The sequence below is a fragment of the Rosa chinensis genome, chromosome 4, assembly GCF_002994745.2.
Source record: "Rosa chinensis cultivar Old Blush chromosome 4, RchiOBHm-V2, whole genome shotgun sequence".
NCBI lineage: Eukaryota > Viridiplantae > Streptophyta > Magnoliopsida > Rosales > Rosaceae > Rosa > Rosa chinensis.
In genome coordinates this window covers 12,863,495-12,888,266 of record NC_037091.1, presented here as the reverse complement: position 1 = coordinate 12,888,266, position 24,772 = coordinate 12,863,495, and the positions used below count along the sequence as shown (strand labels likewise).

Sequence of the window (24,772 nt, the reverse complement as noted above, 5' to 3'; positions counted from 1 at the left end):
GGTTCATATTATTGTTGAATGGGACTTTTCATAGAAACAATATTTTGGAAAAAGATGTTTTCTATTGTTTGAAAAGTATTGAGTTTGATGTTACATTTTGGAGTCAAGCGTGACTCATTTTAAATGTATTGGTCCTTGTACCAAGGGTCACAGATGGTGAGCAAGGATAGAGAAAGCCGGAACTAGATGGTCGTAACGTTTTTAGGTCAGGTGTGACTTACTTAACGTTGACTTGAGACCAAATGGGGTCTGAAAAGCATGGGTCGCAGATGGTGACCAACGGTTGGTTCTAAGACCAGACAGGGTCTGAAAACCAAGAGTCACAGATGGTGATAGGTTGCAGATGGTGACCAATGATTTATCTGTGTTATGAGCCTAGTTACCATATTGTCTTGGAGTTATGGGATTAACTGTGACTATATATGGTATTAGTGGTATTTCTGAGTGGATGACTATGTGTGTACACACACACACACACATATGTATTCATGTACTAGTGGCATTTCTAAGTGGATGACTATGTGTGTACATATATAGACACACACACACACATATGTATTCATGTATTAGTGGCTTCGTGGTGAATCTGTGTTGATGTGTTGTGTGTCTAGGTTGGACTGATTTGTTGTTGGTACATCATGGGAGGTAGCGGGGAGCTATCTGATGCTCATGAGTACGTGTTTTTAAAAGAGAGTTTCGAGGATTCTTTCTTTTAAATGTCCTGGGAGGACTTGTGAATCATATGCTATTGTTAGGTTAACGATAGGTATGATTGATGTGCTTATGCGTTTTATCCAGGTTGGATCGATTAATCATATTTGAATTGTTAGGTTAACGATTTATATGATTTTGCCACGGTGTGGCTTTTGTGATTTCCTTTTTGGAAAAGAGTATTGTTTTTGGGAAGCATGGTATGTTTTCCTTATTCTCGAGTCGAAAGGTTTTCCTTGTGTTTGGCGTGAGTTGTGTGGGCTTTTATCTTGTGAATTTGTATGAGTTGTTTTGAGTTACTCATACGGGCTTGCAAAAGCTTACCGGGTTTGTTGTGTGACAACCCGGTGCACTATTCAAACGGTGTAGGGGTTAATCTTGCAGGTCAGGGAAATCGTGGCGGAAGCTGAGGTATCTTGTTGGCAGCAGAACTGGTAGGAAGCAAATTTGATTGGCTTTGCCATTGTTATGACTTCCGCTTTGTAGTAAACTCTGAGGAGCTTTTACGTTTTATCTTGTTGTTGACAATTTAATTCGTAAGCTTATGTAATATATGACTTTGTGGGCGGGTCAATATTGACATAGTGGGTTCAGGGCATCAATATGTATATGGTATAAAGGGAAAAAGTTTTCCAGGTATTTGGTATTGATGGCTGAACGTTCACGCATGTATAATTATGGGGTTATATATCGATTTTTAATTGTGTTAAAATTCAGGGGCGTGACAAACATAATTATAAATCATGCTTAAAGATAATCATATAAAAATAAATTAAAATAACAAGGCATGCTTAAAAGGATTAATATTATCTGACTAAACATGCTCAAAAGTTCTAGTTATAAACAATTAAATATACCGGAGTATGAAATTAAAAGAAAACATACTTGATTTCGAGAAAAATAAAACGATCTTAGTGCATGCGCGTGTTGAAGCAGGCGCGCCTAGCGATTTTGTTAGACTTGAGAAAAATGGGCCTGATTCCTTTTTTTTTTTTTTTTTAATGGGCCTGATTCCTTTTTTTTTTATGGGCCGCTTCTTCTTCTTTTTTTGGGCCAGGTCACTTTTTTTTCTCTGTTTTTTTTTCCTTCTCTTCTTCCTCCTTCGTGTCTTCTTCTTTCTGGATTGCAAATGGGTATCTGCAGCGATGGTGCTCCTTGGGGAGTTTGGAGGTTGGGCCGAGGCTGGAATGGTGGGTCGCCGGTGCGAGGTGCATGGGCTGGCCGGTTGTGGGGCTGCGAGGTGCGAGGTTGTTCTTGCAAGGTGCGCGTGCTGCTGGGATCGGTCAATGGGATCAGTGTCACCGACGCGACTGCTAGGATCGGTGACTGCTGGGATTGGTGGGCTGCTTGGAGGAGAGGTCGGTGCGCTTGTAGAGCTAGGCTAGGTGCTGTGTGTAGGCGAGGCCAGTGCTGTGTACAGGGGAGCAGGCTGTGTGCAGAGCTAGGCTAGGAATGGTCTTGGCGGCAGGATGAAGATTTTTTTTTTTTTTTTTTTGGAATTGGGTGGCAGTAGAAAAGAAAAAATTTCTTCTAGGGTTTTGGTTTTTTTTTTGAAGCTAAGGCTTTTTTCTTTTGGCTATTTGCTTTGAGTGTGCTGATAACGTGTAAAAGTAAAATGGAATTGAAATTGGTCTACTCATTTCATTTCATAGCCCCTTTATATAGGGATGAAATTACAATGGAAATATCAATTAACATCAATTACAATAATGATAGTAAATACTGACTGTGATGTGATTGCAATTCCTTGATTCCCTTTTTGTATGTTTCTTTGACGAAAGTACATAATGTGTTTTTCTTTTAACAAACTGAAGTCATAATGAGGCCTATTTCTAAATTCTAACATCACTGCTCGAAGACCTGAACTTAATTAATCTCTATGATCTTAAAGGACACCAAAAAAATTAGAGTTAAACATCTCCAGTACAGCTCGAGGCTAACAAAAGAGGAGAGTATATCAAAGGAGCCTTAGGTCTTGGGCAATGGAGGTTACGGTAAAAGCGAGCTTTAGGTACAGTATGCATTAATTAACTCATGCAACGACCCACAATAAAATATTTACGAATCTACTGATCTAAAATAAATTTTTGGATTTTCGATATTTTTAAGTGCAGGGTAAATTACTGATCCATAAAAATTTTGGATTATAATAAAAAATACATAATTTCAGTATAGTTCAGGTGATAAACAAAGGCAACCAACTCATTTTCTAATCAAAATTAAGAGGAGTTTTTCTATTGGAATCTCCAAATTTACTCACTTGACCTCTATGCTTTTTACACCTCTTATCAAATTTTCAAATATTAAATTTACTCATTAAACTTCCTCAAATAACCTCTCTCATATAATTTGCAAACAAATTTAGTCATTTCAATGATTTAATCACTCTATAAATCTTAACTAAATATACATTTCTTAATCAAACTTGAGTTTCAAAAATTAATGTGTAATCAATAAGAAAATGCCATGAACTATTATGTTTTTTTATTTATTTTTTTTTCTATTTTAGCTGTGCAAAAAAAAAATCATTTGTTTTTATTCTCAATTTTTTTTTAATGTTTATTTTTTGTACTACATGATTAATTATTTAAATATTATTATTATTATTGTTATTATTATTATTATTATTATTATTTTTTTTTTTTTTGCAAATATGATGGATTGACTTAGATTTAGGTCATAAGTCATAAGAGGATTTATTTTTTTTTCCCTCACCAATATGCGTTCAACATATATATCATACATTTTTATGTTACATTATTTTAATCATATTTTTAATTCTTATTAAATATATATGAATGCTTTAATGAGTATGTAGTGAAATTGGAAAATGAAAATAAATAAGGAAAATAATAAGGAATACAATCTAATATTATTGAATTGGAAAGTCTATATAAAATAAATATAATATTTTTTTGGTTTAATTATTGTCCTTAATAGTCATTTTATAGTAGGTTATATATGTCATTTAATAATTCATAATAGAATGAGGTTAAGTGAGCATATTTGGAGGTCCCAATAGAAACTCTCAATTAAGAGAGACAATCCACTTGGACAGATATCAAAATAATAAATAAGTAAAGTAATTTAAAAAATATACGCCATTATCTAAACTTAAATGAAAGTATGACAAATAATTTCAACACATGACTTTCACGTTTTCGTAACACCATAAAAATGTTAACCCAGGCACATCGAAAAGTAAGCAAGTTGCCAAATCCGTGTAAGTAAACGTGCAATTAATTCACCCAAATTCCATTAAAAAAGACAACAAACTTATAAATTACTGATCCATAAAAATTTTGGATTACAATAAAAAATACATAAGTTTGGTATAGTTCAGGTGATAAACAAAGGCAACCAACTCATTTTCTAATCAAAATTAAGGGAGACAATCCACTTGGACAAATATAAAAATAATAAAGAAGTAAAGTAATTTAAAAAATACACGCCATTATGTAAACTTAAATGAAAGTATGACAAATAATTTCAACACATGACTTTCACGTTTTCGTAACACCGTAAAAATGTTAATCCAAGCCAAGCACATCAAAAAGTAAGCAAGTTGTCAAATCCGTGTAAGTAAACGTGCAATTAATTCGCCCAAATTCCATTAAAAAAGACAACAAACTTTAGAGAAAAATATAAGGAAGAAAATCGACCAGAATTCTTCCATAATAGGAAGAAAATCTAGTGTGCAATCTTTCAATTATAAGTACGTAAATCCAAAACTAGGCCACCGCTGGCTGTATAAACATGCCTATGGTAGTTTGCAAGCATACAATTCTGAGAACAATCATGGGTGTAATATTTTGCTACCAAGCTTTGCTGCTCGCCTTGTTCATTGCTTCCTTTGTGGCGCTTACAACCGCTGTGGTACCCTTCAAAGTCGTGACCTCGATCGACAACACATTACCTGACGGGCAAGAACTCAATGTCCACTGTAAATCCGGGGACGACGATCTAGGCGCCCAGGTCATACCCAATGGAGGTCATTACGAATGGAGCTTCAAAGTTAATGTATGGGCAACAACGCTTTTCTTCTGTTCATTTAATTGCAAAGAAGGATCAGGAACATTTGACATCTACAGAGCCAGTCGGGATATCATTAGATGTGAAGACAAGTGCAACTGGAAAGCTGCCCAAGATGGCGTGCATGGCTTCAACAAAGACAATCAAGATGACTTTCTGTACAAGTGGGAGGCACCACAAGCGAAAGCATAATAATAATTAATTAATTATCTAGGAGATAACTGCAATATGTAGGATATGTAGGTCCCGTTGAGTTCTTATGCTGCAGTATGTAGTAGTCGACAAAATAAAGTTACCAGAAATGTTAAAAACAATTCCATTACTTAACCAGAAATGTTACCAGCATTGGAATGACTTGATGTAGCCTCATGTGCTTCAACTGACATGATTTCGTTGTTTTATTGATGGCCGGACATGTATTTAATTAGGGGTGGACGTGGTGTGGTTCGGTTCGGTTTGAGGCCCAAACCGCAACCAAACCACTTTTTTCGGTTGGCCTATATATCAAACCGCAACCGAATTACAAAAGGGCTGAACCGATTATTTCGGTTACACTATTTTTCGGTGAGGTGCGGGTCGGTTTCGGTTTGGAGCGATTTATTAATTTCAACTTGAAAGAGAGAGCCAAAATCAGGCTTATTTTTACCTAACAATTTCAATAAGGCATAAATAAATTTTGAATGCATTTAGAGTCCACACAAATCGGCAAATATCACCCAAATATCAAGCAACTTGCAGAAAGACCATAGCAACTTATTACACACACACACACACACACATATATATATATATCAATGATCAAGCAAACATAGCAACTTATTACAAACTGAAAACCTAATCAAAAATAGATTTCTTATATATTGAAAACCAACATTTTCATCAATAAAGAAATAATAAATAAATAAAATGTAATTAAAATAAATTCGGTGTGGGTCGGTTTAAATCGGGCGGTTTATGACCCGAAACCGCAACCGAACCGCTTTTATACGGTTCGGTGCGGTGTGATCATAAAACGAAACTGATTTAGTTCGGTGCGGTTACCGAACCATTTTTCGGTGCGGTTCGGGTCGGTAACCTCATTTTCTGTAATTTTTGTATTATAGGGAAGAAAAAGTCAAATCTTTAAACAATTGTTCTTCTTCAACTCCAACAGATTCCCTATTTTACAGCAATCTCTCAAATTTTCATAATTCTTCCTTAAAATTTAGACATTGCTATAAATTTAAGAAATTTTGTTTTCTCTTTTCTCACTATCCTTTAAATTAGGGCTGGATTCGGTTCTAAAAATGCAAAAATTCGCCGGAACCGAAACCGGAACCGACATCAGATTATCGGTTCGGGTTTTCTGTTTTTTGGAGCAAGAACCGATCTAGAACCGAACCGACCATGCTCGGGTCGGTTCCTCGGTTTTTCGGTTCCAATCTCAGTTCGGTTCCATTCTCGGTTTCTCGGTTCCAAAATCGGTTCCTAGATTTTTCCACATAGAAACACTGCTTTTCAGCCGTTTCTGGTTTCTAGTTTTCAGTTTTCCTGATTTCCATACATACATTCAAATGATTCAATATATCACAATCTATTCACTCATTCAAACTCAAAACAGTATCTACAATCTACATATTCAACAATCAACATCAACATAGCAAATTATCAATTTCCTGCAAACTCCCAAACTATCAAAGCATGAAAGTGATGAAAGCATTAAACTATCAAACAATCAAAACTGTCAAACTATCAAACACAACAAACTCAAGTCTGCAAACTCAAGTCTGCAAACTGCAGAACTGCAATACAACAACAAACTCAAGTCTGCAAACTGCAGAACTGCAATACAACAACAAACTCAAGTCTGCAAACTGCAGAACTGCAATAAATTCAATAATACACATTCCCAGCAATTAAACTGCAAACTCAAAGTCTCACATGCAGCAAATAAAAATAAACAATAAATTGAATCATTTTTTCTGCTTTTTCTTCTTGGTTGTAGGGGCTGAAGCCGAAGCCTCAGAACTCTTGGTTACTCTGCCACTTGGTGCAGATGCAGATGCAGATGCAGATGCAGATGCAGATGCAGATGCAACAACAATAGTGTTCTTGCCCTTCTTATCATTCTCTCTAGCCTTTTTTTCATGGTCTGCACAATGTCAAAACTCAAAACAGTAAATCACATAGATTTTAAAACTAGTTTCTTGTACCATATTCAAAAATAGTAAACTAAAAACATCAAAAACACATACCAGCTTCAATCTGTTCATATGACTCCATTTCCTCTATAGTTGGAATGTACTCCAACCCCATAATGGCATCAGCCTTCAACCAATTTTGAAGACATATCAGTTTTTCAACTGTTTTTGGGTTTAAAGAGCTTCTGTATGGATCTATTACCCTTTTCCCAGTGCTGAAACTTGACTCACTTGCAACTGTAGACACTTGTATGGCTAATATATCTCTAGCCAATGATTGCAAGTTGGGATATTTACCTCCATTAAGCTTCCACCAATCCAAAATCTTCCAATCATCATTTTCAGCAGGTTTTTCTATAGGGTCCAGCAAATATCTATCAACTTCATGTCCCACCACAACATCTTTATTCTGTTCAAGCTGCCTATTCCAGTCTTCTAGCATAACAGCCCTCTTCCCACTAAGAATCCTTGCTCTACTTCTAGTCTTACTAGTAGCTGTGTCACAAATACTTGGACCTTTACCCTTAGCCTTGGATGGTCCACCATGTGAACCATTAGACTGCCCATACAAGTCACACAAGTCTACCAAAAGCTGCTTTACTTCATCACATTTCTTCTTGATCTCCCAATCACACAAATTCAACATTGTTTCACACAACCAACTAATGTTTCTCAATTTATACCTAGGATCTAAGACCAAAGCAACTAGGAAGAGTTGGTTCATGTCATCTAAGTTCCCAAAATACTTGGAATACTTGGCCTTCATCTTGACTGCCATGTTGTACAAGACTTTGTCTGATTCACTTGAATCAGGCCCTACCCCAATAGAACTGAGATCTTCAAGCTCTGCTTCAATAGTAACAATATCATGGAATGCCTTGTGTGCAGTGGGGGTAAGTGAAGCACTAACATTAAGGGTCACATCGTAGAAGACTTTCAAGAACTTCACAAAAACTGCTGCATTGTCCCAATCTGCATCACTTGGTGGCCCTACCCTTTTTACAGCCACTTTCTTCTTACTCTGATTTTCAGTTTCATCATCATCTTCAACTTCCTCATCTTCATCAAAGTAGCTTTTGTACCTTGAATCCTCCTCATCCTTCAATCTATCAAATGCTTTTTTCAATTCCAAAGCTGTGTCCAACATAAGAAAGGTGGAATTCCACCTTGTTGGAACATCTAAGATGCAAATCTTATTGCATTCAACTTTCTCCTGCTCTACACAGCTTTTAAATTCATCTAACCTAGCACCCGAACTTCTAACATATCTCACAGCATTCCTTATGCTAGACACTGACCTCTCCATCATATTCAGTCCACTCTTCACAATTAGGTTTACAATGTGAGCCAAACATCTCACATGCATAAACTTACCTCCACAGATCGGTTTTATGTCCCAATTGCACATTTTCTTCCTAACATAATCAATGGCATGCTTGTTGGCAGAGGCATTGTCAACAGAAATTGTTAAAACCTTCTCTATTGACCAATCAATCAAACACTTCTCTAAGATTTTTCCTATGGTTACACCTTGGTGGTTTGGAACCACACAAAAAGCAAGCACTCTTTTGTGCATCTGCCATCCCCGATCAATAAAATGGGCAGTAATCACCATGTAGTTTATATTTTGACAAGAAGTCCAAGTGTCTGTTGTCAAACAAACACAATGTGAATTCAATTCCCTCCTCAACTCCTCCTTCTTGGCATCATACATGCCTAGAAAGGTTTTGACTATGGCTTTCCTACCTGGGACTTTAAACAAGGGTACAGCTACACTGCAAAAATAATTAAACCCCGGTTTTTCAATGAAACTAAATGGTAACTCATCGACAACTATCATATGAGTTGCAGCTTCCACACAATTATCTTGTGACCAATTCACACTAACCAAACTACTCTGACCTCTTCTTCCATCACTAGTCAAAACTTGTTGGCCGGATTCTACATTAACTCTACCAGGGTATTTCTTACACACTATCTCAATGTGTTTCCTAAGAGATGATGTACCATTTTCATATGAATTGCATGCTAAATGAGTAGTACAGTACTTACATTGAGCCCTCTTAGTATGGCCAACCACTTTCTCTACTCCATCAACAGTCTCAATTAAAGGATGATCCTCCTTCGTGAAGTGATCCCAGACATCCGACCTCTGCTTGCCTTTCTTCTTCTCTCCTCTTTTTCTCTTAGGAGCAGAGCACCGAGCACTAGAAGCTTTTGTTTGTTTACTGGAAGTTGGAACAGTGTTGTTGGCTGCTTGTTGAGATGTTTCAGGGTTGTTTGCAACCACAATTTCATTGGAAGCGGCTGGTTCATAATTGGAAGCGGATGGGTCAGAGGAGCTAGCAGATGCTTCCGACATGGAATTAGATCTCCAACTCCCAAGGCAGTAAGCAAGAAGCGATCTGTAAGAAAAATTCAAAGGGTTGTTAAAAGTATGAACTATGTTAACAGTTAAAAAAAAATGGCAGAACCAATGAAGTTGCGGTCTGCCCCTCGAATTGAAACAGACAAAGTCTTATTAAGTCAAAAGGTACCTTCAAATTGTCTTCAATTTGACTCAGACAAATTGTCTTCAAATTGTCTTCAAACTGCAGATTAATCGATCAGGTGACAGAATTAGCTATAGATCAGGTAAAACATTAAGACTCTCTCCATATTTTCCATTACTAATATTACAAAATTGGTCTAAAATTTCAAATTTTAAGGTTATCAGCAATTGCATAAAGAGAAAAGTAAAATAAGTACAATTTTTTAGTGCAAGCAATCTCCTGCAGACTTATCAACAAGAAAAGACTGTAAACAAAGTTACTTTTGATGTATTGCATACCTCTCCAGGATGTATTATAGTTTTATACTTCTTTACAAAAGGAGAGCGTGCTTCTTCATTGAACTGCAAAGATCACACAAAATTGGCAGTCAACAAATGAGTAAAATTCACAGGGTATAAGTTCAGGTAAATAACCAAAAAGGCATCAGTCAACAAATGATTATCATAATGATATTACCTGTGATATGTGCTCTGCAGCTGCAACCCTAGGTTTGACAACTTCACAATTTGCAATCACAAGGGTATTTGGAACACTTCCATCAGTCTGACAAAAGTACAGGGGGAAGCAAAAACCAAGGGGATTTAAACAATCACAGCAAAAATATAAAAGAGGATGATACAACAATACAAACAAAACAAGACAGCGGCATGACATATGTGTAATGTGCTAACAAGTACTGAAAATCAGCCTTTATGGAACAGAATGATACATTGAATGATTGAATATATATATATATATATATATATATATATGACATGAATCGAGTTAGTTTCGGAACACTGATTTTCACAATCAGATATATCAGACTGACAGTTACCGAATCAGTTCACACTACGTCACTAACCGCCATCCAAAATCTAACAACTCAATAAGCAAGGTATAAACATGGCAATCGTGAAACAAAATTCCAAAAAAATGTAAAAATTCCCCCTTCCGATCAAATAACAAAACAGAGTTTAGATGCTCAAAGAGGAAACCAACATTACCTGTTCGGAAAGATAAAGACGCTGACAGTTCTTGTAAGTAGCTTGGTCTAGCTGCGGTCCCCATCTATGAAAACAAAAACACTAAATGGATCAGCTTCAAGATCAAAACTGAAATGGAAATCGTCAAATCGAACCCATTTCAACTATACCCATTCAAAATCGAACCCATTTCCCACAAGATTAAATGGAAATCAAGTTATGAAACCCATTTCTAACTACCCAATCAGCATCATTAGTTCATTACCTTAATTAAAATCAACATCAAGATCAAAACTGAAATGGAAATCGTCAAATCGAACCCATTTCAACTATACCCATTCAAAATCGAACCCATTTCCCACAAGATTAAATGGAAATCAAGTTATGAAACCCATTTCTAACTACCCAATCAGCATCATTAGTTCATTACCTTCATTAAAATCAACATCAAGATCAAAACTGAAATGGAAATCGTCAAATCGAACCCATTTCAACTATACCCATTCAAAATCGAACCCATTATCAGAGGAAGAGAGAGATAGTGAGATACCTGGAGCCGGAAGGCGGAGCTCGGAGACCGGAGAGGTGGACTGGCGGAGACAGGTTCGCTGAACTACACTCAGCTGTGTTCGCATCGAAGGAGACTTTGAGGGAGTGAGACTTTGAGGGAGGATTTGCAATCGAGACGAGGACGAGCAACTGGGAGGCTGGAGACGCGCCGATCCTTATCTAGAGTTTACTGAATAAATCGGATTTTGGTTAGGGAGGATGGAGACTGAGAGAGTGTTTCTAGGATGGAGAGACTGAGAGAGTGTGAGTGTTTCTAGGATGGAGAGAGTCGAAATGTCGAAGAGATAAGTCAGATAACATTTTAGCCTTTTAGGGTTTTGATCGAACGGATAAGAGATTATGAGATAAGATGGAAGGCTCTGATCGCATTTGGAAGGGCCTGATCACATGAGAAATGGTCTATTTTACAGAAATAAGCTCACCACTATTGTCCACTTATACACTGACACCTGTATATCGGTTCCAAGGATGTTTTAAAAACAAGGACCGGAACCGAACCGAGAATATATCTCTAGGAACCGAACCGAAAAATATGTGTATTTTTATGTCGTAGAACCGAACCGAACCGAGACTTTCGGTGCGGTTCGGTGCGGTTCCTTCGGTTTTACGGTTCCAAATCCCAGCCCTACTTTAAATGGGGAAAGTTATAGGAAATCTGTTAGAGCAAAAAACTCTTATTTTTTCCTAAAATAGAGAGAAAAAAATATGGAGAAGCTGTTAGAGTTACACTTTTAAATTCATAGCAAGCAAAGTTTCTTCGTCAACTCCATGTCCCACAAAGTCAAGACACTGATGATACTGTTTTTTTTTTGGTTGAGAAAATAGATAATTTCATTACTTATCCATGGCCAGAAGACACGTACATCAGATATTGTCTCATACCAATAGTCTAGATGGCACAAGCCGCCAAGCAAAAGACAGGTGACCCTCACTGTTTACACATGCGCTCACTTATTGAGCCTAACTACAAGAATTCAAATCCTCACTACTAACCTCTCTTTGAAAAGTAAACCTAGTTGCCTAGAGACCTCAATTGGTGTACAACTAGAGAAAACTAAGAAGAAACTAATAAAAGACCCAAAGTCTAGTAATAGGCAAGAAGACCAGGAAAACCTAAGGCTTTCCTGTGCCCTTATCTCAAGGGCTAGAAACCAATCCTCCAGCTGCAGGATAGGTGTCTTTAGGGCTAATCTCTTGAAACATCAGCAGCAGTAAAGTATGTGAGACCCTTGGAGCAAAAGCTGGGTACAGGTCCCTGGGTCCCAAATCCAAACCCAAGAATAGGTTTGGCATGTCAGCACAATGGACATGGGGTCACATAGCAGCCCGAAATCTGGGAAACCCAGGCTGATCTGGACACCCAGAGTAGCACACTCCCGCTGCCGGACAATGTCCACCTCCACCCAGCCACCAAGTCAGGGACCAGCCTCCTCTCTCAAAGATCTCCATCAATCCCAACAATAACAACCACGTCCCATTGGATCTGGAAACTCAGCCATAACCACCTGTCTCCACCGCAATCTGCAACTCAAGCCTCGACACAAACCATCGCAACATCCACAACCACCAAAGCAAGAACCAAAGGCCGCCCAGAAATAATTGTCGGAGCCGGCCATGCCTAGGCCGTGGCCAGAAGCCACCCCGCCCAATCGTTATTACCATCAATAACCACCTCCATAAGAACTCCCCACATCGGAGAAACCTCGAATGGAAACAGGTAGGAGCGGCCACAGGTGTAGCCGTTGTGCTTGGTCATTGATAAAAGCGCTGGCTGGAAGGCTTGGGAGGCTCCCATTGATGTCATCTGTCACTGGCGGCTCTAGGATAGTGAGAGCTAGCTTTCGCTATCGAGGGTTTTCATTTATTTTTTTTTTAGTTAAGACACTGATGATACTTAATTATATAGTCATATAGGAAACTATATAAGTAATTGAACAAACAGCAGCCATAAATTCCATTAATAAGCTCATATGAACCGAGCAATAATAAGACCAATAAGACGAGTTAAAGAACACAAACCGCAGCGAAGCAGCTCCACAGATTGAGCCAGAGTTCTTTTTCATTAGAAGACAGTTACGATCTGTTATTGAGTACTAAAACATTGACATTTGTTGAAGTTTCATTTGTATCGGAAAATTTTTATCCCCCTCACATGTATAATCTTGTGTCCGCGCCACTGATGACAAGTTCTCTCACCAAGAGAAGGTAGAGGAAAAAATTGCATCATGGGGCCTCGGAACCATTAGGTGGAGGTTAAATGTATGCGCTTTACCATCTGAACTACAGAAGTTAGTTCGCTTATAGACAAAAAAAAATTGGAGACATCCTGTTCTCAATGCTAGAAATTCTGATCATGGTGAAAAAGATAAGACCTAAGCTAAAGAACAGAGGAAGAAGATGAAACAGAAAACGAAGAAAAGCTACCGATATTTATCTGGTTTTTGGTACAAAGACTAATTGCTTATCTCTAATACATGATTAGGCTTAGTCTATTTAAACTAATTAACTCTCCTAATACAAAGCTGTAACAAACTTCTATCAGAACTTTCTTTCTTGTGCTAGTTGACCAAATTGGCTGAGATTGCTCTCCTGTTCCTTAACACTCACCGCCTGAGAGCCGGTCGCCGGATCTATATATCCTCAAGCGTCTAGATTAATTATTAAAAATTCCTGCGTATATTTATATGGAACTTGAAGTCGGAATTCCCATATGGTACTAAGCAATTAAAATTTAGAAATGATGTTTTGTCCTTTGTTGATAGATTGGTGGAATTTTGTAGCGTGAAATCAATTAATGTTTTTGAAAATCTATGATAAAGCAGAAAATTTGGTCTTGATCGAAAAGCTATGAAAATTTTGAAAAATGCTCTTATCGGCTGACCATATTCAAGTTTAGTGTGCAAAAATATGTAAGTTGTTGACCAGGTTTATAAACCGTATATATTAGTGTGCAAGCTCGACTTTGTTTAATTACTGTGCAAAAGTTCAAACTTTTAAGACATTTTTAGGAACAATAGATTTGGTAATTTCCTTGCCAAAGAAATGTTACTTGGATAATGTCATAGCAGATACGGACAATAAAATTTATGCTTAATTTTATGCACCTTTTTGTTAGGTATACTTGAAAAGCAGTAACTGTCATCCTTGAGTTCTAGTCATTCAACTTTTGTAAAATTTGATGAAGGTTTTGGTTATGACCTTGATTGTGATAACGAAAAACAAAAGCATCAGGGTGTATATAATTAATTAATACATAGATTTTATCTGACAATGACAATCTACTTTCTACAAATTGATATCACAAAAAATTAATTACACAATCTAGTAGCGTAAAACGTGAAAACCATGGGGGAACCAACTATATATTGAAGACTCTTTCCCTCCCTAAAACACAGAACCTCTTCAAAGAGTCATGGCTTGGTTTGCGAGAAATATACTATTGTTATGCCTGCTTGCATTTTCTGTAACAGCTTGCGATGCGTTAGCAAGAGTACGTGTTCTTATCACCAACGAAATGTCCGAGTATCAGGGCAGACCTAACGTGACGATCACTCTTCATTGCAGATCGAGAGACGACGATCTTGGTGTCCATCAGATCCCCTATCTTGAGAAATATGAATTTAGTTTTCACCCAAGTGTTGTAAAAAATACGGTATTCGAGTGCGGTGTGAAGTGGGATGGTGACTGTCACAGTTTCGTTGCATACAACAAGAACAGAGACAGACACAAGTGCAGAGTTTGTTTATGGAAAATAAAACCAGAAGCTGCATGTATGTATAACTACGGCACAAAGACTTACGATTGCCCTGAGTGGGGGGACTGGTGTCAATCGTCTAAGGTGAAGTGTATTGCTTAGTCTGCAAATATGATAGTAAACTCATATTATGTTCGTATTTCTTAACCTGGAATAATGAAGACTTTGTTCTTCTCACGCTTAATGATTTGAGTAATGGGAAGGTCTTTATATGACTATATTTGAGGAATGTATGTGTTCTTGTATGAATCCAGTACTATTTTGTCGTAAAAAAATTAAAAATATATATATATATATATATATATTTTTTTTTTTTTTGAGAAAAATATCAACTCCATTAATAAATGAAAAAGGACTAAATTCAGTTCTACTATAGAGGACCCCCTTTCCCCTCTCTCTCCCTAAACAAGAAGACCTCTCCGTGGTCATGGCTTCGTTTGCATGAAATGTACAACTGCTAAGCCTGCTGCTTGCATTTTTCCTGACAACTTGTGATGCTAATGCAAGAGTACGCCTTCTGATCACCAACGAAATATCGAAGTATCAGGGGAGACCTATCGTGACAATCACCCTTTATTGTAGATCTAGAGACGATATCTTGGTCCCGCATCTTTGGAACTATGAATTTTACTTTTAAACCAAGCTTTTGGGGGAATACACAATTCGAGTGTGGCGTGAAGTGGGACGGCGATTGTCACAGTTTTGTCGCATACAATAAGATCGAAGAAGGACAAAGACAAGTGCGGAGTCTGTTTATGGAAAATAAACAGCTAGCTTTCAAGACTGGCTTTACTACTGCAGCTAGCAATCGAATATAATGCCGGTGTAACAGCACCGAGAGCATCACAAGCTTTATCCTCTACTCTTGGTGAGGCCAACTTTGTGACGGATTCTTTGACTAATGTTAGGTCACCGAGCAAATGATCTCTTGCCCCTTACTAGCCGGTTCTCTTTTATTTCAAATTGATCGAGATCGAAGGAAGAAGATGTAATCATGGCTTTTGTTTGTAGTCGTTGTTCTCCACATCGAAAAAAGGACTATTAGCTCCCTCCAATATGGTGTCGGAGGTAAAACACTAGGGTTTCCTAACCAGTTTCTCCGCCATCTTCACCATGTGCGTAGTTATGCATAAACTAAAATTCTTCTAAGAAAGTTTTGTGTAAAAATTGGAAGTTTGTGATCGAGTGACAGAGTGATCGACCATGAGACTATCTATTAACTAAGTGTGAAGATGCAAGGGTGATGGTGAACAATCAAACTTACTGAACAAAAACGAATACAGACTATTGTGAAGCCGATATATAATGAGAGAAAGAGCTCGAGGGCTCAGATGAATATGGATGAACTTTTACGAGAGCGGTATTTGTGGAACAACCATTCGATCACCCTTCTATTTATAGTAGTCTGTACGTCCTTGCTACGTTTGAGATTTCTAACCAGCTTCCCCACAACTCTTTTAGCATGACTAATTAGATATAGTGTGTGCTTCCTGCCTGGTCAAGTTAGGTGATTGTTGCAATTCATATGGGTCAGTTAAACCAAGTGTAAATCAATAGATGAGAATTCATATGGGTCAGTTAAACCAAAGTGTAAATCAATAGATGAGAAATAAGCTAGTACTGTTAAAGTTGTGACAGACCAAGTAAATAAGAAGATGGATGAACGGACTTGAAACTGGAGCGGGAGCAAGTTATGGTCTCTAATATTGATGGAGAAAAAAGTTGGGTTAGTCCAGCTGTTCTGTTATACATTGCTGAATGATAAAATTAGTTACGTAGATTAGTTGATCTGAGATTGAATAGTTAGCTCAATCAGTATCACTAATCCATAGGTGTAGTGATGGGTTACTAGGTGTAGTGGTCAACTCCGGCCTCTTCAGGGTAATGATTAGGGATGGCAAAAATCCCCAGAGGGGCGGAGCTCCATTGGATACCCGCCCCTGATGGGGGGAGAATTCGGGGACAAATGGGGAATGGGGATGGGGATCCCCAATCCCCGCTATCTAAGATTGGGGATGGGGCGGGGATGGTATTGTGATCCCCATCCCCAAACCCGCCCCAATAATATATACATATATTTAACTATATATATTTTAATTTATTTTTTATAATATAAATAATAAATATATACATTTACTACTTTACTTTAATGGCTACACTTTTACTTTAATGATGTTTTGACTTTTGCATTCAATGAATTATGATTTATGAATTTAATCATGTTTTAAATTTATTTGTTGTAGATTTTGATTTTAAAAAAGGCAATATGAGAAAAAAAAAATTTATTTATTAAATTCTTATTGGGGATTTGGGGCGGGTTTGGAGGTTTAGTCCCCAGTGGCGCCAAAACTACTGATGAGATGTTGATATATCATATCACCTAACACCAAAAAAAACAAAAAACAAAAAAAAATTCTCGACCATAAATTTTTTTTTCTTTTTCCTTATTTCTTTCTTTCATTGAGCTTAATATTGAGTTCAAACTTAGGGCCCTTCATTTACCATGACAAGGTAAAAGTCAAGATGAATTTGAACTATTGTGTGCCTTCGTCAAAGCAACTGACGGAAAGAGAATCAAGGAATCAGTGATTACCATCAATCAGTGCAATTACGGATCAATCAGCATTTAGTATCATTAATGTAATCGATATTTCCGTTGTAATTCTATCTCTATATAAAGTGACTATGAAATAAAATGAGGAGACCAATTCCATCTCAATTTTACTTTAACACGTTATCAGCACGCTCAGAGCCAATAGCCAAAGAAAATCAAAACCGTAAACTTTTTATTCTTATTCGGCCGCCACCAACGATTTAAAAAAAAAAAAAAAAAATCCCCATCCACCTCACCGGCCAGACTGGCCGCCATCCCCACGGGCCTCCAACCCAACGGCGCTGCACCTACACCTCAGTCAGTCGGCCTCCATCACCAGGCCGCAAACCTCTGCCCTCGTCCTGCACCAGTGCGACTACCCAACCCCGGCGACCCCTTGCAGCCCAGCCCCGCGCCCTGCTGCAACCCAGCCCCGTGCACTACTGCTGCTGCTGCACCGAGCACTGATCCCAAAAGCCCCAAGCACCGATCCCAGCTAGAAGAAGACGCACCTGCAAACCAGAGGGCCAGATCGATAGCACCATCTGCAAACCAGAAACAAACGAGGAAAAAGAAGAAAGAAGAGAAAAGAAAAGAAAGAAAAAAGAGTGTGACCCGGCCCAAAGAACAAAAAAAAAAAAAAAAAAAAAAAAAAAAAGGAAGCAGGCCTGCAGCCCAGAAAAAAAAAAAAACAGAAAACAACGAAAAGAAAAGAAAAAAAACAAGAACAAGGCCCATTGCTGGAAAAAAAAAGGAAGCAGCCCAGTTTTTCTCACGCTCAAAAACATCGCTACGCACGCCTGCATCAACACGCGCGTGCGCTAGGATTGTTTATTTTCTTGAAATCAAGTATGTTCTCTTTTATTTTCATACTATGGTATATTTCATTATTTATTAGAATTTTTGAGCATGTTTTGTTATTTATGTTTTACATAATTATGTCTAAACATGTTTTAATTATGCTATAGTTTATACTTTATTTTGAACATGCCATATATATCTTGTTATATATTACTTATGCAATTTTGAGCGTGTTTTGTGATTTTTTTTTATTTACGCCTATATAATTATTCCTAAGTATGTCTTTATATTATGCTATCGTTAGTATTTTATTTTTTTAGTCATGCTATATTATTGCTAATTATTATGTGTAGCATATAATTTGTTGTATATGTGTGAAATTTGAGCATACCATGTAATTTATTTTTATATATGCTCTATTTTATATGGTTAATTTTAGAATGCAACATATCAATTCCGTTTTGCCATGATGATGAAAATTCATGCGCATTATCCATACACACTTACTGTGATAAAGCATTTTCACATAGCATCGAAAGAAAAAATGTGACCATTACGAATCTTGGTCTTGAATTCTAATTCACATTTTTGGAAAATAATCCACGTGGATGTCTTTATGACTGCGTAATTTATTTCTTCTCTCTTGTCTATGTAGATGGCTGATCCAACTCGACCTGAATTTGACATCTTGGACTCAGAAGGACTTGAGTACCACAGTTGGGTTTCCAATGTAGAAACTACCTTTGTGGCAAAAGACTACACTGCCACCATTACCGACCCCAAAATGATGAACCATCTAATAAGGTGAAAACAAATGCCTTAATGTTTCTGAGGCGACATATTGATCCTAGCCTACGCTAGGAGTACCTTCAGTTGAAGACACTCAAAGAACTGTGGGATGCCCTTAAGGGACGTTTTGGGAACATTCATGACACATTGCTCCCAGAACAGACCGTTCAGTGGAATGAAATCTGCTTGCTTGACTATAAAAGGGTAAATGACTTCAACAAGGATATGTTGCGCCTAAAAGCACGTCTAAATTTCTGTGGAAAGGAACTCACAGAAGATGATATGATCCAGAAGACTCTTTCCACTTTTCCTACTTCAGCAATTATACTAGCGAACCAGTATAGGCTGGAGTATGATAATAAAAGAATCACAACCTTCAACAAGCTGATCAACCTACTGCAAGTGGCTGAGAGGCATAATGAGGTTCTTTTGAACAACAATGCCAGGCCTATTGGGACAAAGAAAATTCCTGAGGCTAATTATGGCAAAGTGAAAGGTGGAAAGAACCCCAATGCAAAGGGGGTTGGACGTGCTGATCCCTACCCACATGGCAACAATGCACCACGTGGCAAGGGACATAGGGGTCATGATATGGGCCATGGAGGCCCTCCCAATGTATGGCGCAGAGATGGTGGTGCTGGCCCTAGTGGTCATGGAAACAAGGTGCAAAGGGCACCTAAGAACCCTTCAGTCAAATAGAATAGAGTTGGCAATGAACCATGCTATAGGTGTGGAGTCATTGGGCATTGGTACAAGAACTGCCAAGCAAGCAACAGAGTAGCAGCCCATTACAAGCGGTATAGGGAGTCTAAAGAACAAGAGGCTCACTATATGGAAGAAGGAGGCCATGACCCAGACGTCAACCTCACAATTGCATACTTTAATGGCAACAAGAAACTTGCTCAGCCAACCGATGCCCCAGATTTTGACTAATCTGCTTTATTTACTTTATTTTCCAAAAACAGTTGTGAAGGCATAATGCCTCATTTTTAATTAGACTATTACTTGATCTTAAAGTTTATTTCAATAATGGTTTGATGAATTAGAATAAGACCTTGATTTGATTATCGTTGGCTCATTAATAAATTTTGAATTTTATTCTCAAGCACTGAATTAATTCAAATGTATTTACTACACATATTTACATGGTTCGAAATTGCAATATAAAGATGTCAAGCAATAAATCTAGAGAAAAATTATTATTAGAATGAAAAGATTATCATTCTACTAAAATAGAAATACTCTAAAGAATCTGAGATATATTTAAAGTCAAAGACGCTCTGTATGCACCAAGAGCTAATCGAACCTTGTTAAGTTTCAAAGATATTCGTGCCAACGATTATCATGTAAAAACACACTGTGAGAATGGAATTGAATACATTTATATTACCCCTAATGAATGTGGAAGGAAACGCATTTTAGAGAAACTTATGAGTCAATCTAGTGGACTGTACCTCACTACGATTCGGATCATTGAATCTTATACTGTCACCAACAGTGAAATGTGGGACACTGACTCATACAGGCTTTGGCATGACCGCCTAGGGCACCCTGGTCGTGACATGATGATCCGTATTTTAACGAACTCATATGGACATCCCTTCTTTCGAGTGAAAAATAAAATGGGACAAAAATCCTTCACACTGCACGGTGTCGGTTCTAGTACTGCTCAAATGCAGTCATTGTCTTCTGAAGTACCAGAAGCACTACCACTCTCCCATTATGCCTCATTGACTATTTCAAAGGCACATCACTCGTTTTGCAAAGCCTGCTCTTTAGCAAAAACAGGATCGAGACCTTCCTACGCTAAAGATATAAAATAAAACATTCCATTCTTACAAAGGATACAAGGAGATATCTGTGGACCTATCCATCCAGAATGTGGACCATTTTAAGTACTTTATGGTTCTGGTGGATACTTCAACACACTGGTCACATGTCGCTTTATTGTCCACAAGAAATGCTACAAAACTCCTAGCACAGATTATACGTTTAAGGGCTCACCACCCTGATAACCCTATCAAGTCTATAAGGCTTGATAACGCTGGAGAGTTTACATCAAAAGTATTTGATGACTATTGCATGCCTATTGGGATCGATGTAGAGCATCTTGTACCCCATGTGCATAAACAAAACGATTCCGCAGAAGCCACCATCAAAAGGCTACAGATGGTGGCTACGGCATTGGTTATGCGCACCAACCTGCCTATATCTACCTGGGGTTATGCAATATTGCACGCAGCTTTACTTATTAGTTTCAGACCCACAGCTAGCCGACCATTTTTTGCGTACCAGTTGGTAACTGGATATGAGCCTGACATTTCACACTTACGCATATTTGGTTGAGCAGCATATGTGCCTATTGCACCCCCACAGCGCACCAAAATGGGTCCTCAGAGACGATTAAGTATTTATGTTGGATACGAATCCCCAACAATTATCCTCTATTTGGAAACCTTGACAGGCGATCTCTTTACCGCTAAATTTGCGGACTGTCACTTTGATGAGACAGTCTTCCCGTCGTTAAGGGGAGATAGGAAAAAGGATTTTCCAAAGGAACGACGGGAATTGTCGTGGTTTGTCCCCACTCTGTCTCATTTTGATCTCCGCACTTCATAAAGTGAAAGTGAAGTGAAAAGAATAATCGATCTTCAGAACGTAGCAGATTCGATTCCTGATGCGTTTACTGATATTGTAAAAGTGACAAGATCACATATACCAGCTGCAAATGTGCCTGCAAGGTTAAAAGTCCCCAACAAGGGGCACGGTGCCGCAGATAGAGGCACTGCAACTGCACTTAGTGGAGGTGTGGTTGAGGATGTGGCTCCCCAAGGAAGAGGGGGAGGTCACTTGGTTCAATTGACACTCACCCAAGGAAGAAGAGGGCGAGTAAGGCACAAACCAATCATCAATGTATAGAATCCCTCTCATGAGATTGTCTCTGATTATAGTTATGTCCATGAATCAATACTGGAGGACACTCCGATGTTAAAAATGATTCAAAATAATAAAGAAATCTCAGAGGATTATGAGAGTGCGTATGAGTTGATAGAAGGATCTTCCATACACATTGATGATATATACTGTTGCTCAAGGAATCATAGAGCACGATGATATCGAACCACGCACTGTTGCAAAATGTCAACAAAGAGCAGATTGGCCTAAATAGAATGAAACAATCCAGGCATAATTAGATTCTCTGACAAAGAGACAGGTATTTGGTCCAGTAGTGCTAACCTCACCAAGTGTAAAGCCTGTAGGACATAAATGGGCCTTTGTCAGAAAGCGTAATGAGAAGAATGAAGTCTTGAGGTACAGGGCTCGCCTTGTGGCGCAAGGTTTCTCACAACGCTCTGGAATTGACTACGAGGAGACATACTCTTCCTTAATGGACGTTATAACATTCCGCTACTTAGTTAGCTTGGTAATTTCCAAAGGACTGGAAATGCAGCTCATGGATGTGGTTACTGCATATCTTTATAGGGATCTAGATTTAGAGACATATATGAAAATGTTTGATGGCCATACATTACCCAAGTCAAGTGACTCTAAACCACGGAGTGCGTTTGCAATTAGGTTGAAACGCTCACTTTACGGATTGGAACAATCCGGGCGGATGTGGTATACCCGTCTAAGTGATTACTTGATTGGGAAGGGATATAAGAACGATGAATTATGCCCCTGCGTATACATTAAGAAAACAAGTTCCGGATTTGCAATTGTAGCAGTATATGTCGATGATATGAACATAATAGATACTCTTGATGAAATAAGAGAAACCGAGAGCTACTTGAAATCTGAATTTGAGATGAATGATCTTGGGAAAACTCGATTCTGTCTAGGCCTTGAACTAGAACACCGAGTTTGTGGAATACTATTCCACCAGTCTGCGTATGTCCAAAAGTCAGGCAATTTAACATGGACAAAGCGCATCCTGCTAGCACTCCCATGATCGGTCGAAGCTTGGATGCAAGGAAAGATCCATTTCGTCTAAAGGAAGATGACGAAGAGGTGTTGGGAGCTGAAATTCCCTATCTAAGTGCAATAGGCGCATTATTGTACTTAGCCCAATGTACTCGACCAGACATTGCATTCTCAGTGAACTTGTTAGCTAGATTTAACGTCACTGGAATGGTATCAAGGACAATTTATGATGCCTAAAAGGAACCATTGACTTGGGACTGTTCTTTCCCTACAGAGAGACAAGAGGGACTGCAGATGGAACTGCAATCCTTAAAGGAAATGTTGATGGCAAAAGCGCCACTTACTACACCGAAACGCCAAATGACGTTGTGGTTGGTTTTGCTGATACTGAGTACCTCCCTGACAGTCTGACCCACATAAAGGTCGTTCCTAAATTGGTTATGTATTTACCTTTGGGAACATGGCGATATCTTGGAGATCAACCAAGCAAACCCTTGTGGCTACCTCCTCAAACCACTCAGAGATCATTGCTCTACATGAGGCGGTTCGTGAGTGTGTTTGGTTAAGAGCTATCATCACACATATTCGAGGGACTAGTGATTTGAATTCTACCACTGAAGAGACTACTTGCATTTATGAAGATAATGCAGCTTGCATCGAACAGATGAAGCTAGGATATATCAAGGGTGATAATACAAAACACATATCGCCAAAGTTTTCCTACAATCAGCAACAACAGACCCTCCTCAAGATTCAAGTGAATCAAGTAAGGTCTGAGGAGAATGTGGCAGATTTTTTCACCAAATCACTGCCTAAGGCCACATTTGAGAAACATGTGAAAAGCATAGGAATGAGAAGACTTTCCAAGCTCCCTTGATTAATGTAAAGATCAGGGGGAGGTGTAGACGTCAGGGGGAGTCTAACACACACATGTCATCCTCAAATGTAAAAGATGCGTTGTGCTCTTTTCCTTTGACCAAGGTGTATTTTTTGTCCCACAGGGTTTTTATTGTTACTTGGCAAGGTTTTTAGTGAGACAACAACTCATGCACCATTTTGTCTTTGACTTGGCACAATGGGGAGTGTTAATGGAAAAACATATTGTGTGCCTTCGTCAAAGCAACTGACGGAGAGGGAATCAAGGAATCAGTGATTACCATCAATCAGTGCAATTACAGATCAATCTGCATTTAGTATCATTAATGTAATCGATATTTCTATTGTAATTCTATCTCTATATAAAGGGACTATGAAATAAAATGAGGAGACCAATTCCATCTCAATTTTACTTTAACAATTAGCTCCTTTTAGTCATAATAGCTCTGGTAATTTTGAAAAATAAATGTTACTTTTAATCAAGGACCAAAATATCGAGTTTCGAGGAAATATCGATGGTCCCGGAAACGGAAATTTCGACGGAAATATCGAGGATATATCGATTTCGGTAAATAATCAATAAAAATGATGGAAATTTGAAGAAAAACATGGAAATTTTAAGTGAAACTTCTAAATATGTTTATTTTATCAATTGTCTACTATATATGAAAGGAATATATTGAACAAGCTTCATTTCATAGTGACTTGTAGTTATTAAAGGAGAATAGGTATATATAGAATCACTGACAAACAACAATTATTGAATTTGACTTAATACATACTAAATATTTTTTATTAATTATGAAAATAAATTATAAAAAGCAAATACTCAGTAACCTTGAGTAACTAATTTTTTATTTGAAAGTAAAAAAATGATAGATACTTGATGTAAAGGAATGTGAGTGAGGAAGTAGATACTAGATATAGAAAGAATGACATGAATATGTTGAAAATTTTTATATCTATAGAGTTAGAATTTCAAAAGATAAGTTAAAAAATATTGGAGTGAAGTGAATGTAAAACTT

At 37.9% G+C, this 24,772-nt stretch overlaps 1 protein-coding gene and 1 long non-coding RNA gene across 2 annotated transcripts; one reads left to right on the top strand and one right to left on the bottom strand.

Moving 5' to 3' along the window:
• The first annotated feature begins 4,509 nt into the window (after window positions 1-4,509).
• LOC112198821 (S-protein homolog 6) lies at window positions 4,510-4,935 on the top strand. The gene has a single exon (XM_024339925.1). The coding sequence runs from the start codon at window positions 4,510-4,512 to the stop codon at window positions 4,933-4,935; it is 426 nt and encodes a 141-aa protein (XP_024195693.1).
• Window positions 4,936-9,749: 4,814 nt separating this feature from the next.
• LOC121052489 lies at window positions 9,750-10,526 on the bottom strand. Its single transcript, XR_005809247.1, has 3 exons — window positions 10,462-10,526; window positions 9,932-9,972; window positions 9,750-9,816 (listed from the first exon to the last, which is right to left on the bottom strand). It is a non-coding gene; the product is annotated as an uncharacterized LOC121052489 (long non-coding RNA).
• Between the last annotated feature and the right edge of the window lie 14,246 nt (window positions 10,527-24,772).

Bases quoted from the DNA above. Each gene is read 5' to 3' on its own strand.
- LOC112198821 (XM_024339925.1), top strand. From the start codon at position 4,510: ATGGGTGTAATATTTTGCTACCAAGCTTTGCTGCTCGCCTTGTTCATT.